The sequence below is a fragment of the Camelus ferus genome, chromosome 22, assembly GCF_009834535.1.
Source record: "Camelus ferus isolate YT-003-E chromosome 22, BCGSAC_Cfer_1.0, whole genome shotgun sequence".
In the NCBI taxonomy this organism is placed as follows: Eukaryota; Metazoa; Chordata; class Mammalia; order Artiodactyla; family Camelidae; genus Camelus; species Camelus ferus.
In genome coordinates, this window is record NC_045717.1 from 15424757 (window position 1) to 15439661 (window position 14905).

The window sequence follows — 14905 nt, forward strand, 5'->3', positions numbered from 1 at the left end:
AATGACATGTTACGTGATTCCATTTATATGAAATGCCCAGAACAGTCACATCCATAGAAACAGAAAGTAGGTTAGTGTGTGTGGGGAGGCGGGGAGCACTGGAGGAGGGGAATGGGGAGTGACTACTAATGGAGATAGGGTCTCCTTTTGGGGTGATGAAAACGCTCTGGAACTAGACAGAAGTGCTGGTTGTACATGGTGAATGTATTTAATGCCACTAAATTATAAATATTAAATGTTAATTTTACATTACGTGACTTTCACTTCAAAAAGGAAAAAGCAAAAACAAAACTGAAAAAAACCCACATGAATGCTGGCCCACGTGTTTTCTAACAATACAGGGACTAGGACACCAGGCGCGTGAGGAAGACTGTCTGGCAAGCACCAGGAAGAGACAACGCCGTGGGCCTGTGTGCAATGTCTCAGGGTTCCCTCCCCTCTAGGCAGGGCTGGACTGAGGCATATCACCATCAGAGAGGAAGAAGATTCAGGTTTCCATCAGGTCGGGCAGTCCAGCATAGGGGGGCTCTGTATCCTCACACCCTGTAGGTTAGAGCAGAAGTCCCTGCGGCCCTGCTGGGTGGGTGGGGAAGGTCAGAGTCCCTGGGGCAGCACATGTGAGGGGTAGACAGCACAGCAAAGACACCGTGAGTGATGGCTCCTGCAAGTTATTTTACTCTGAATATATAGCAAAAGAAATCTACAAACGAGAAGCTATGTTCTATGGTTGTATCTTTTAAACAAGGTTTTATATTTACAATTTTTTTTTCCTGATTAAAAGCACCAGCTGAAGTTACAGGCTGCTAAAAATAGAAGATATTACAACAAATGCATTAAAAGACATTATGCCAAACATACTTAAAATTCTTTTAAGGATAAACAAAGACAACACAATCAATGTATTTACCTACTGTGCCAGGCAGCCCTTTCTGATTTCCCTGCCTGTGTTCCCAGTTAGCGGGATGGGGAGTGCTTACCCCAGGGAGAGGACCCTTGCCTCTCCCATCGGTGACTGTGGTGACCCAACTGGGGGGAGGCAGCTATGTGTCAGGTGCCTCCTGGATCAGTGTTCCCAGACCCAGAGGCCCTGAGGGCCACCACTGCTGATAAGAGGAAGTGGGAGAAGCACACAAGGGGTCTGACCCAGCTTTCAGTAATTTACCTGCCAACAGGAATCTTTCTGCTACTCCCTCACAACCCTGTATGCTGAAGGATCTGGAGCTTTTATTTATGTTTTCTTCTTAACACTTAGCTATATAGCATTAGGTGTAATGTCTCCTTGGGGGCTTGCTTGCTGCCTGTCTTCAATTCTTACGATTGAGAAACTGTGAGGCACTGAATTTGGACTCACAGGAAGGTATTTATGACAGCTTTATGTAATTGAAAGGTGCTGCAGCGAAGGGGAGGTTCAAAGCTCACACATGCACACATGCCCATACACGCGGTTTGGCTGCCATAAATCTAGAGTGGAATATTAAATATTGAGTACTGAATTTTTAACTGTAAACTTAAGAACTTATCCTTAACTTTACATATACATAGATAACAGAGTGGTCACTGAAAGCACTTCAACATCAGGACAGACGTTAAGTTTTGAGGTTCTTAACGTCAACAGCTCTACGTACAAAATGCCCTAAAAGCAAAGAAAGGCTTAAATAAATACGCAGAGACAAACATGATGTAAAGCGTGATCGAAGAAATGTGGGTCGGAAGAGGTCGGACAGTGTGGGGTCTGGGCCTGCAGATGCAGTTGTAGTGAGACCGGGGCTCTGTCCCTTGGGTGGAGGAGAGGACCTGAGGGGCACCCTCGAGCGGGGAGGAAGACAGGATGGGGACAGCTTGTAGTCAGGTGTCACACCCTCCTTTGCAGGCCTCAAAGGCCCAGGGGTGTCATCGAGGGGGCAGCCACATGGAGATGGGACAGCGCCAGGCTCTTTTGGGTGACCCAGGATGACACAGAGGGGGCAAGTCCCCTTAGGACTAGACTCAGCCAGCTGTCCCTTCAACTGGTGGTTCACTTGTGTGCCTGTTGCTGGCCCCCAAGTGAGTAGCATAGCCCCGATGCAGGCCTGGTGAGGGCAGTGGCCCAGGGCAGGGAGGCCTGCTGACAGCCCTGCCTGTGGCTAAGGCACACCCAGGCCTCAGGGCCCAAGCAGCTGACCTGAGCGATTCCAACATTCCTTCCGTCACAGACACAGGCTTCGAGAGGCAGCCCTCACAGTGCTGGGTAACAAGACTTGAACCAACAAACAGCCCTGACTAGCAAAACCACTCACCATCCCTCAGCGGGGAGATGCTCCCAGGAGCCAGAAGCTAAAGGGGGCCTTGACTGCCTCCAATGCCACCATCACCTGGGATCCCTCCTCAAATATCCAAGAGGAATACAGAACCAAGAACCACTGACTGGGCCTGGCAGAGCCTCCTGGGGTCCAGCTTAAGAAGAGGTTTCAATGCTGCCCTGAGACCAGGGCAGGGAGGTCTCCTCCTCCTTCTCCCTGAAAGCAGGGCAGGGGGCCAAGGAAGCTGCTGCCTGCAGGCTGGCGGAGCTTCAGGCATCTGCAAATGTTCTGCAAAGGAGGCTGCAGAGCTGACAGAAAGCAAGCCTCTTTGATCTGGCACCCTGAATTGGGCTAAGGAAGGTCCTCTCCTTCTCCCCTGCTTCCTGCCCCACATTATGGACACTGACAGGGGAAGGCAGCTGGTGCAAACACAGGCTCCAGCTCTGTGAATTACCTCACACATACACACGCACGCATACACATGCATGCACACACATGCACACCCCATACAAGCACGTGCACTCCCATGGCTGGACAGTGAATCCAGTCAAGGTGCAGATGTTTGGAAGCCAAGTTCCTGGGTCCCCCAGAGTCCTTAACCAGAGGCCCCAGCTCTCAGAAGGATGGACACTGGAGAGAAAGGCAAGCTGGGAAAAGCACTGTTGTGAGACACGCATTTTTTGCGCAATTTCTTCTTCCCTCTAATTTTGGGACAGAAACTGGTGTCTTGCCTTTAGGCACTGTAAGCTGCCATGAGCAAACACTCTAGCCCAGCATAGAGGTCTAGGCGATGGAAGTTGTGGTGATACCCTGGGGGCACCAACTGTCTCGGCACGCAGGATCAGGACCTAGCCAGTGGCTGGCACCCCAGTCCCCACCCAGAAACACTCCCTCGAAGATGACTCAGATGTAAAAGCAGGATGGGCAGTTCAAGTCCACTCTGAAGGATGGTTCTGCAAAGTCGACTCCAACATCCCACCTGCAGGCCTTGGATCCTGGTACGTGGCAAGAATGGCCAGCAGGCCCTTCCTGGGAGGACAGGAATCAGCCCTCTGCACTCCCCAGGGACTTGGAAGCTCTGGAGACAGTCAGGAAAGAAGCCTGGGGATGGTCACGCCAGCACGCCTCCAAGGAAAGCTCAACTGCTGTCTGGGTGGAAGTCAGGGACACACCAGGTCCCACGGAGGCCCCGAGAAGCTGAGTGGCCTCCAGGGGCCTCACAGGAGGCTGGCCAGGCTGGTGTTGGGTCCATTCTGAGCTTGGAACTGCACAGGGGGCGGGCCGTCTGTCCACTGCAGGAGGGAGAGGACACACAGGTGAGGTCCTTCCTAGAGAGGAGCAGGGGTACGCTGGGCTGCATGTCTGCACCTGGAATACTGCCCTCCTTGGGCTGGTCACCAGCCAGGGCCCTCTGTCTTCCACACTCAAGTCAGATGAGACCCCAGGAAGCAGCCTGAATCATGTGGTGCCATTTTGCCCATCCAAGGGGGCTCCTGAGGCCAGGCTAAGTTAGGAATTGTTGGAGAGATGCAAGGAGATGGTCGCCAAGTGTGTACTTCCCGCCTCAGCAGCGTGCCCCCCGGGCTACAGGCCAGGTGAGCTAGCCCCGAGGAGCCAACCAGCACCCCCATTTCATATCCCTCACCCCATGCCCATACCGTGATAAGGTTGTGCTCAGGGAGGCTGCAGGCCTCGATGTGGTCCTGGAGCAACTGCTGCGAGAAGTTCTGGTGCATCTGGGCGGCTTCATGGGCATCCATGGCATTCCCACAGGCCTTGTTCAGGTCTGAGGGTGGGATACACGCACAGGATGGGCCTGCTTTGGCCTGCCACCACACCCATGCCCTCCCCTCAGGTATGGGTGGAGTTCTAAGTCAAACCCCAGCTCCACCAGTGGGTTTCTGTGTGCCTGGAGCATCACCTGTCCTAAGCCCTGTCTCAAGGTCAGCAAAGCCTACTTGCCAGCAGCCCTCACATGTGCCCTCCTATGTTCCTGTGTCATATGTCCTTGGAGGTGGATGAGCAGCAAGGCCCACAGGGGCAGATACAAGGGTTGGTGGGGCAGTGAAAGCTGGCCCTCCCAGAGATCTCTTGGCTAGCTCTTGGGCGCCCAGGGGCTAGCTGGGAGCAAGGCACCCAATGCTCACTTATGAGGCAGGACGACTGCAGATGTGAGCAACCTGTCCTCTACCTCCTCTCCAGGGCTCTGGTTATGTCTCTGGACTTTAGTTTCACAATCTGTAAATGGGGGAGCAGCAGTAACAACAGTGACACCTGCTGAGTGCTCTCCCTGTACTGAGAGCATCCTTCCATTCATGGGAAGGAAACTGAGGCCAAGCACCAGGGCTCACAGCCCAAGTCTTCACCCACATGCCAAGGACCAGCCCTGTGGGTCCTAGAGAGACTGAATCAGACCCTGTGTTGATCTCACTACATGAATGAGCCTACTGCCCTCAAACAGGGCCTCCTGAGAAGCCTGAGAATGTGCTAGAACTGGGGCTGTGGCCTGCAGAGGTTCAGTCTGAAGCAGAGGCGAGCGGGGCTTACCCAGCATCTTCTAGCCTTAGGCTCTGCCCAGAAGTCCTGATCTCTTACCTCTTAGCAGGGCTGATGACCACAGCTGCACCGACATGTCTGGAATCTTGCTGGCCAGCTGCATGGCCGGCACCACCATGTTGTTACTTTCCTGTCAATCAAGAGCAGCAGGAAAGTTGGGGGTGGCTGGGGCTGGTGGCAGGGACAGCTTGGGCCCCACCTGTGACCTCCTCCTACAACCTGGCAAATTTCTACTCCTACTTCAGAGCCTATCTCAAATGGACCCTCTCTGAAGTATTCCTCGACCGCCTCGGGGTAAAATAAACTGCCCCCACTCCTTGACTCTGCATGTGCCTCCTCACTGGGACACAGCCACAGGCAACTCTATGTGTCTTTCTAACTGGAGAAAAAAGGCACTGGTGGCAGTCATCTCTGGACCCATATCAAGAGTCGATTAGAAATACAGATTCAAGGGTCCCAAGGCTGAGAAGAGGCAGCAGTCTGTCCTGGTCGGAGTGATAAGGGCTAAATGGACAAAAGAGAGAAGCTCCTTTTACATAGGAGCCAGCTCTTGTAGGAAGCCACTTCAGACACATGGGGCTGTGGGGCACCAGGATGTGTTAACCCTCTAACCCTGACACCACCATGTGACTGCAACAGTGCCACCCCTCTCAGTCCCCAGGATTAGCTGAGCGAGAGCCACTGGGGGCTGTAAACTCCCATCCTTGACCCTACAGTGACCAGCAGCATTGCTTTCACTCCATCCAACCTACAGACCACAAGCCTGCTGGCCTAAATGTTGGGTTCAGAGAGAACTCCCCATGTGGCAACCCCATGCAGCCCTGGGGACACTTATAACATAGCCCAGAGACATATAAATCCTTAAAACCAACTCTGGAGGACCCAGGTTCAACACAGCCAGGTTGTCCAGGGTATGCCTCCACAGTGACGCAAAAGTTCAATGACTTTATGCTGCCCCCTGGCCAGCACCTTGAAGATAAGCTCCAGGTGGGTCTCAGAACTTTTCAAAATTGAAACAAACCCTTTCAAGACCTCAGAATGTACAGCAGAACAGAAAAAACTACTCTCTTCCTCCAGACCTGGGGCTGGGCCTCGGGAAGCTGCCAGGAGGAAGAGTCCCCTTTGGCTCTCCCAGGCAGGCTCCCCCATGCCAGTCTGGGGCTGCCCGCACAGAATCTGGTTTCAGAGATTGGTGTGATCCTGACAGGTGGCCTGCATGAGGCCATCCACAAAACTGGCAATGCCTGTGGATGCTCTGGCCTGGCAGGCCCAGGGCAGGCTGTGTCTGCCCCCAGACCTGGAGTAGTGTGAGGCAGGGCCTGGATTTGAGGGCTCTTGGTAGCTCCATGTTACCCAACATGGGCCCGGGTACACAGGGAGCAGGGAAGGTTCCCAAATAAGCTCTGTAATTCGCTCTGGGACTGCTCTGAACATGAACCAGAAGCCACAGCTGAAGAGCTGTTCTGCCCATCCTGCTCCACTAAAGGTGGCTTCTGGAAGCTTCTGAACAAACAAGACCAAGCCTGGGTCTGCAGTTTGGGGCTATGTGACCTTAATCTCCCCATTCAGAAATGTAATCACAGCCACACACTGACATACAAGGCAGGCAACCTGCACTTAGTGGGGCCTCCTGCTGAGCCCTCTGTCCCTGTTCAACACCCAGTTGCACACTGAGGTCACTGCCTTCCCTGTTGCTCAGTGACTGGGGTGTTCTAGAAGGAGTGGAGCTACATTCAGAAGGGAGAACCCAGTACTGGTCCTCCTCCTTTCAGGGTGGTGATGATCCCAGAATTCAGGCCACAGCTGCAGGGCATATTGCCCTCGCAAATGCCTGTCACACGAATGCGGGGAGGTGGGATGCTCTATGCTCATCAAAAAAAACCTCATTCTTCGGAAGTCCTGGGGTTTGATCAGATGAAATTTTATGGGCCAAGACAAGTGCCCTACATTATCTATCCCATGAAAACAGCTAAAGTGACTTTGGCTAAACTATGGAGCTGATATCACTTAAAAATTCTCATTGCCATTAAAAAAAAAGCTCTGACACAGTGGTGCAGAAAAAGACAAGATACAAAATTATAAAATGGCCTGATAAAACCTACACATGGGCAGGGGTGGGCAATGGAAAGATCTGGGAGACAGTAAGCACCTGATGATTTCCTTTGTGTCTCAGACTTTCTATGATGAACATGACATATTTTATACCGATAAATATTTTCTTAAAAAAATTGAAGACCTTGTGAGGTTGATGGGTTAGAGCAGGCAACAATGTACACACCTAGGTGGGGAGAGTCAGCGTCAACTGATCACATCAGAGACTAGCTGGTATGGGTGGGGACCAGCTCCAGGGGGCACTGTTGGTGAGGGTGACCATATGTGATGGGCAGAGATGGAATCCTTGGGATTGTGGCTGAGAGGACATACCTCTTCACCCCCAGGTATTAACACAGAAAGGGGAACCTGCTTTTAGTCTTGCCAGCTCTGGGCAGCCTGACCAGCTCTAGCTCCACCTGAGCCCTGGGGTTTTGCTGAACTACTGCCTGTGGCCAACACTGGCCCCATCTGCACAGAGATGCATCCTCCAGGAATCCCAAACTCCCCCAGCCCTGCCTGGCCAGGCTGCCTCTGCCCTGGCTGAGCCTAATGGAACAATGGGGAGCGAGGGGTCACTGAGATGTGATCATTCCAGGGCACAGAATGGGAGGCGCTCCGCTGCTTGGTGCCCCCTCATGCCTCACTAAGCACCACACCAGCTCACTGTCCCTCAGCCTGGCCCCCAATACTCACCCTATGGTTTCCCAACACATAGAAGATGTGGCCCAGGAGCACAAGGGAGCAGGCTGTAAGCCGGTTCAGGTCCTCTGCATTGGACATCTTCAGGGTTTCCCGCAGAAATCGCCTACGTGAGAACAGACACTGAGGCCCCATGGGGAGGGCTTTGGGGAGGAAAAGGCTGCAGTGGCCTTGGGGCCCTGAGCAGAGCCTGCCTGGCGAGGGATGGGAAGGGTGGGACAGGGGACCTGGGCATGTGCTGTTGGGAGAAGAGAAACACCCAGTGAGCCAGGCCGGGAGGTACCGGGTATGGGGTCGCCTGCCCTCTCCCAGTACTCACTTGGCCTCATTATAGCGTCCCTGGAAGAAGGAGAAGAGCCCACGCACGTAGAAAGCGGCTGCTCGGAGGCAGTGCGAGCTGAGGGGAGAGCGGAGTATCACACCTTGGTGGAGTTTTTGTGAAAGCAGCAGATTTACAAAAGGGGAGTGGGCAGGGTGTGTGTGAGGCATTGGGGTACATGGGGCAGTCTGGCACCCCACGAGTGCTCACATCACCCCAAAGAGGAGAGAAAGCACAAGATAGTTGGTAAAGTGGAACTTGGGGCCTGGAGTCACCTACCTGACAGGGAAACTGTGGTCTGGATTGATCCTCTCCAACAAACTGTACAGCTGTGAAAGAAACATCTGCAAGTTAGGATGATTCCACATTTCTAAGCATGAGAGAGTCTGGCCCCAAATATGCTAGTAAATTGACTAGGGCTGCCTGCAATTTCCTGACCCAATCTCACAGCACGTGCCTTTACCTAAAATCCCCTGCCTGCGAGCAACCTTCTGGGGGAAGAGGCAGGACCTGCAACAGCGCAGACATTTTAGGTCCTCTTTGGCTGTTGTATGGAGGGAAGGTGGGGGATGAGGGCTGAAGTGGGCTGAGGCTGCATCCAGTAACCCCTACAGTTTGTTCAGGAGGCGGACACTGGGGTCAGGGCTAGATACAAGGGAGCCAAACTCCTCTGAGACCCACCAAGGCCATACCAGGCCCTCATGACCCTGCCCACTGTGCTTCCTGACTGCTGGAGCAACGGACTGGGCTTTCTGCCCAAAGCATCCAAACCAACCAAGAATCTGGGGGGTCAGCCAGACTTTTTATAGCCAAGAGATGATAGTGGCCTGAACTAAAAAAATGAAGACAGCGGGGGTAGAGACAAGTGGCCGAATCTGAGATACTCCACAGGCAGGATCCCAGGGCTGGAGGGTAATCACAAGGCTAAGGGGATGTTACAAGGGGAACCCTGTGTTAGGGTACTCATCCTGCGAGGCCAAGCTCTAGCCTACCTCCCCACCCCAGGAGGCTGGGACACCATACGAACCTAGGAGTCTAGTGTAGATGGCTGCCCAAGCTGTTGCTCCTCAGAACTGAGCTATAAGGCCTCACTAACTTTCTAGAACAGACAGCTCAGGGTAGAAGAATTTGGTTTTTTTTCCTGGGGGATTCAACAAAGCTTGGCTGGTTTTCGGTAAGGAGAAGTGTTAATTGGCTACAGAAATGTTTCTGTCCTAGACTTGAACTCCCCCAGCCACACCTGTGCTCGGACTGCATGGAACCCCTTGTTGGAGGGCAAATACCCTGGGGTTGCTGAGGTTTGCTGGTGCCCAGGAGAACACCCCCAAACACCCGCCTCCAAGTAAGAGTTGAAAGAAAGGATACCAAACATGAAGCATGTCACCTACTACCTCTTGGTGTCTATTTCCTTCCCGTATATACACACTCGCCAGGTTGGTCACGATGAAGGCCCACAGCTCCTGGTGATTGGTGAGCTGGAATGGAGACACAGGGCATTAGGGGGCTGGGCACAGTCAGGTCACCTAGGGGCTGCCTGGTGACATCAGAGCCACCCAAACACTCCAGAGGCTACCTTGGAATCTCCTTATTCTTTCCATTCCAAACATACACTCCTTGCCTCCTGAACCCAAGGACAACAAAACTGTTAGTTCTTTTCATTATAAAACCATCATTCACATTATGGGAAATTCAGGAAACAGAAAAGCCAGCTGCCTCTAATCCTGCCCTCAGAACACACTATAGTTGGATCTATTCTCTGCTATCTCTAAATACTGAGACCTGGGTGGTTCCCCTCTCCACACCACAGGTGGTGACCCCAGGACCTCAGTGTGTGCTGACACACTGATCTTGGGGGAGGCAAGGAGCCCGCGTGGAAGGAAGCCGAAGCTGGCCAGAAATATTGCCAAAGGCTAATGGGGGACAGATCATTGTCTCCGGTTCCTCTGGAGAAACAAAAATGGCCATAAGAGGGACTGATCTGTGTAGCCTGCACACAGTCCAGACCCTGTGGGGCTGAGTGCTGTCAATGGGGCTGAGTGAGCACAGTTGTACAAGAGGCCGAGGGCGCCTAGGAAGCGTAGATCCCAAGCTGAAGGACCTCAGCAGGTGCCAAGGAGGTCCAGAGGGTCTTCTGAAGTGAGCAAAGATGCTCTGAGATGTTTGTCACAGGGCCACAGGAAGAGCATGTGTTTGGGGTCATGAGGGGGCTGGGTCTAAGTCCTGGCTGCATTTCCTCCCAGCCTGTTGGGGAGGACTTGCTAGAGCACACACCATCCGCTGGGAATTTTGATGTTGAACCAAAGCAGCAGCAGCCACTTGTAGGAGGTAAGATGGGGAAGGAGGCACTAAGAGACCTTCACAGAACCACGGGCAACATGGGGTGGTCCTGGCACCACTGTAGTGAGCAGCACCAGCTGACTAGGGCCCAAAGTAGCTGTGACACAAGTCAATGCCACCTGGTGGGCTGTTGGGAGGACTGAGAATCCTGAGTGATAGTGGTTGAACCAGCCTGGCCCAAATGGCATCCCTATTGCCCAGACAATCTCCTCCTGAGCTGCCCTCTTGAGTTAGCTGGGGACACCCCGCCCAGGCTAGCCAGGAGCCCCCTTGTTCACAGCTATCCCTCAGCAAGCTGTGCTGCCCGTGCTGGCCTTGTCTGCATCTGAGCAGTACAAGGCCTGACCCAGAAAGTCCTGGATGAACGATGCATCACTGTCACAGCCGGCATTAGGCTGGATGCTGCGGAGTCACCCGCTGACCACGGTTCTGTGTGGCCACTGTCCTCATCACAGACCAGGCCCGACTCCTTACTGAGAAGCAACGCCTGCCCCATAAAGTGAGGGCCGGCACCTTACCCGCAGAGCTGTGGTGAACTGGGCTTCAGCGTTGTCCATGCAGTTGACAGAGACACAGTACAGGCCCTGGAAGAAGGAGGTGCTGAAGGCTGGGAGCCACGTGCAGCTCGCCTGGGGCCACACAGCTGCACCCAAGCGAGCCTGAGACGTGACTCTACTGAGCCAGCCGTATCTGAGCTTTACCCTGACGAAGAGGAAGAAAGCTGGCATGCTTAATCACTCCTGCCTCCTGGGACCTAAGTCAACTTGGACTTGATGAGATGCTCGTCAGAATGAAGTCCACTGAGAAAGTTCCCAATCCTGCCTGGGGTGGTAGTCATAGTTATTCACTAGAAAGATTCAAGATCCTGCCTAGGGTGGTGGTCACGGGGTTACTCACTGGGATGGGGCTGGGGGCTGGCAGGCCTCACACACTCACCAGCAGTGTATGCAGCTGCGCTGCGTGGTTGGAGAAGAGCCGAGGGGATTGCTGGCACAGCTGACAGACCTGGGAGATCTGCCGGGAGAGAGCATGTCTGATGTCACGTGACCTGTACCATGGGACCCAGTGTCCCCAAAGGTCCCACCTATGCTAACCCGGGCACAGAGTTCCAGCAGATCTGCCCACTGTGAGGGCCAGATGCAGCCTTGACCTCTGTGAGGATGGTGACCCTTATCCATCACCTGCCTTCTCCCTCTCCAACTTGTGTCTCAGCTACAGAGCACCTTCACCCTACTCAAGGCTCCCGTGCCCTTTCAGGAAGGTAGGCATTAGGGATTATAGATCATAAGGCAAGAGAGGAGCTACAATTGCCATCTGGGGATCCTAAATCCCCAGACCCCACATTCCTTGGGCATGCAAACTTTTAGGGAAAGGCCAGTTGCTTTTTGTATCAGATTCTCTGATTAACTGTGTCCATTAGGGTTGTAAACTGTCATGTTACAGTCAAATGACAGAAACCGTCTTGCTAACATGCACTGGGCAAATTTATATTCTCCTGTGTGACAGCCTCCAACACCCAGCAAACTCAAACCACCCTACTCCTCAGCCTTCCCATCTTGTGTGGCTCCCTCTGGCCTCACCTCCTGCAGCGCGGTGGCCTTGTGTCCTGTGACAAGCCTGCACATGATGATGTGCTCCAGCAGGATCACTTGGAAGGAGGACAGAATGGGGCTGCAGTCGAGCACTGGGAGCAAGAGGCAGGGGTAAGCACTCAAAGCTCAGGTGGAGCAGACAACTGAGGAGACACTGGTCCCAGCCATGCCTCCTGTGGGCTTTAAGCCCTCCTGCCACACCGGCCCCTTGGCTACCTGGGTCTGAGCCCACTTGTCCTCCTGGGCATGGCCCAGCACCCAGTATGTCACCTAACTCAGTGCCCAAAGCACCCTCAGGCAAGGGGGTTCATCTCCCTGTCCAGTTGAAACAGGCTCACGGTCAGCTTTTGGTAACCAGAGTATTCTAAGAGTAAGAAATTCCCGGAGGGGCTTGTCTTCCATCCTCATCCCATCCCAACCCAGCTGAGTGCTCAAAGGCACTCTGGACACAACAGGTTCTACAAACACTGAAGTCTCCCAGGAAAGACTTTGCAACAGGCCTCAGGCAACACTGGGGAACCCCAGGCTTCTTGTTGCCCTGAGCGCTATCTACACACTGGAACCAGACAGCACTTCCCCAACTCATCTAGAGGAAAAGAGCCGCAGTCCCTCCGGGTTTTGGTTCTCCAGCTCTAAGCCTCCTCCCCAGCAGCACTGCCAAGGGCACAGGGAGTGAATGAAGTTAACTAGGGTGCCGAGCCAGCCAGAGACACGTGCGGCTCTGGGTTCCTGCTAGTCAAAGGTTTTTGATCCCAGAGAATGGATTAGCCAAGCATCTAGGAAGAACCACCACTTCCAGAGGATCTGCTGTTGGTCAGTTCCAATCCAGTCCTCATCTTAAGCACGATCCATGTTACACTGATGACAGACAGCAAAAGCAGCCACTACCTGTTTCAACTGAGCACTGCTGCCCCAGCGGGCCTGGATGGGGTCCCACTAACCCTCATGGCTATCTTGTGCACTGAGGGGGACAGGACAGAGACACACTCCCCTGCACCCCTTCCCATTCTGATCAAGGATCCAGCCCAGGCCTGGCCTGCTTTGCCAGAACCTAGATCACCCCTATCTGCCAACTGGGGTAATAAGACCCATGGGGCAGGGACTCATGCTGCCATCTTTCAAGGTTCGTCAGGCCCGGCATAGGAGGTGGTAGTCCGGCTGCCCACCAGGGGGCAAGTCGACCCACTGAGCCCCACAGAGCCTAACTTACTCTTAAGCTTCTCCAGCTGCATGAGGGCCTTGTCTGTGTACTTCTGTGCCTTCTCTAGGTAGCCAGCTTGCATGGAGTGCATCACAGTCACCTGTAACAAGAACAGACAGCAGTGGTCACCAGGGCCCTCTCCTCTCTCACCTGGGCCCCTGGTCCCTGGACCCTCCAGGGACTCACCAGGTAAACAAGCACGCACATGTGCTCCTTGGGTAGCCAGTGGAAGAGGTCGGCAGGGTTGCTGGGCAGGATCTCGTCATCGTGCAGCGTGGAGATGGTCTGGATGCACTGCTGCAGCTGCTTCAGGCAAGGCTTCACACTCTTTACCTGTAGTAGGCGGACAGCACTGAACACCTGAGCGCCTGTCTGCTCCTATCAGGTGCCACCCACCCTTAGGAGGCAGGCCCCCAGAATGGCAGCTAGCCAGGTCCTGCCCACCCATCGACCCCTCAACCCTTCCTTCCCAGGAGCTCCTGCCACACCCAGCTGGGTCAGCCAGCTTTCAAGGCACCAGCAGGGCCAGGCAGGTCATCTGTGGGACTAAGGCTCCACTACCACTCACTGCTGGGCCTGACACCAAGGCCTGAGGGAGGCCTGTCCAAAGACCCTGCTCCAGCCCAGTTTCCTCCTTCCTGCAGCAACTCCAAAAGAGCAGGCAGGGCTGGTTACCCTAGGGGATGGGAAGTGGCCACTGGGAAGCCTGCAGGTGTTGTGGTTCGGACAGATTGGGTCCTCTGCACCAGGAAGCCCCATTCCAAGGCCCTACAGGCCATCTCCGTAGCCGTCAGCACCCTGTGAGAGTCTGTTTTGTGTTACTTTGTGTTGAGTGAAGTGCTCAGGGCAACAGGCAAAGGTAAGTGTGGGCGGGGGGATCAAAGGAAGCCCCTTACCAGTGAGAGACCCACTCTGCACTTTCTGGGGCCTTCACTGCTGCCAGGCTCCACCTATGGCTGGTCACTGTGACAGGGTGGAGAGGGTAGATGGGGCAGCACCCCTCCAAAAGGCTGAGACATTCACCCATGTACAGGTACAGCTGCTCCTCAGCCACATGAGGGTTACAGGGTTGTGTCTCAGACACCACTGACCCTGTCAGTCCCTACTTGAACCCCACAAAGCTGTCATCAGCTGGGCGGTGGTGGAGAGACAATGCTGGAGTGTACCTGCTGTATGCCAGGCACCATGCCAGAGTCCCCAGTTGATTCTGATGTATTTCCTAAAATGCTCTTAGATGACTTTGACCGCTAATGCACTGAGTGGATGTGTGTGAGGCCACCTCTACTCCTGCTACGAGGACAGGAATGGGACAGACCCACTCTTGGAGTGCCCTTATGCCAGAGCACTACAGGGCCATGGGGGAACTGAGTCCCAAATGACAGACGTGCCTGCTGGTGAGGGATAGGAAGAAACAACACAGCTGATGTCTTAGCCCGAGGCCCACCTACCACCCATCTGCTCCCCAGCAGCCCTCTTGTGGGAGGCACTACACACCTGCCCGGCATCCAGGTAGTGGGTCACCTGAAGCACCAGGAAGAAGACACGCAGAGACTCTTTCTGGATGGGGTTCCCTTGCCAGTTTTCAACTATCTGTCCACATAGGGTCAGCAACGGGTGAACTTCCTGTAACTTGCGCTCCATCAGCAGCAGCTGGGGAGGGAGAGGCGCACGTCCTGGGAGACCCTGCTGGTAGACACGGCTGCGACCCACCCACCCACCCACTGTGGGACTGCTGGCAGCTCCAACCCAGGCTGCTCTTTCCTCAGCACCAATCTCACAACCTGGAATCTGAGTTTTACCTCTGAATCCAGCTAGGGGAAAGGAGCTT

General features: G+C 54.1%; 1 protein-coding gene across 4 annotated transcripts in view; it reads right to left on the reverse strand.

Annotated features, from left to right (window-relative positions):
* Positions 1-652: 652 nt before the first annotated feature.
* The window catches only part of MAU2 (MAU2 sister chromatid cohesion factor), a 29316-nt gene continuing 15063 nt past the window's right edge, over positions 653-14905 (reverse strand). Inside the window, exons 7-20 of one of the 4 annotated variants that reach the window (XM_032465177.1) lie at positions 14572-14727; positions 13264-13410; positions 13087-13177; positions 11865-11968; positions 11221-11298; positions 10803-10868; positions 9339-9422; positions 8227-8276; positions 7948-8025; positions 7623-7734; positions 4875-4965; positions 3938-4065; positions 3508-3571; positions 653-3467 (exon numbers count right to left, since the gene is read on the reverse strand). In XM_032465177.1, the coding sequence (XP_032321068.1) occupies positions 3418-3467; positions 3508-3571; positions 3938-4065; positions 4875-4965; positions 7623-7734; positions 7948-8025; positions 8227-8276; positions 9339-9422; positions 10803-10868; positions 11221-11298; positions 11865-11968; positions 13087-13177; positions 13264-13410; positions 14572-14727 (1299 nt within the window). In that variant the 3' untranslated portion in view covers positions 653-3417. Of the gene's footprint in view, positions 3572-3937; positions 4066-4874; positions 4966-7622; positions 7735-7947; positions 8026-8226; positions 8277-9335; positions 9423-10802; positions 10869-11220; positions 11299-11864; positions 11969-13086; positions 13178-13263; positions 13411-14571; positions 14728-14905 lie in introns of all 4 variants that reach the window. The other 3 variants (XM_032465176.1, XM_014552029.2, XM_006176302.3) reach the window with 3 other exon arrangements.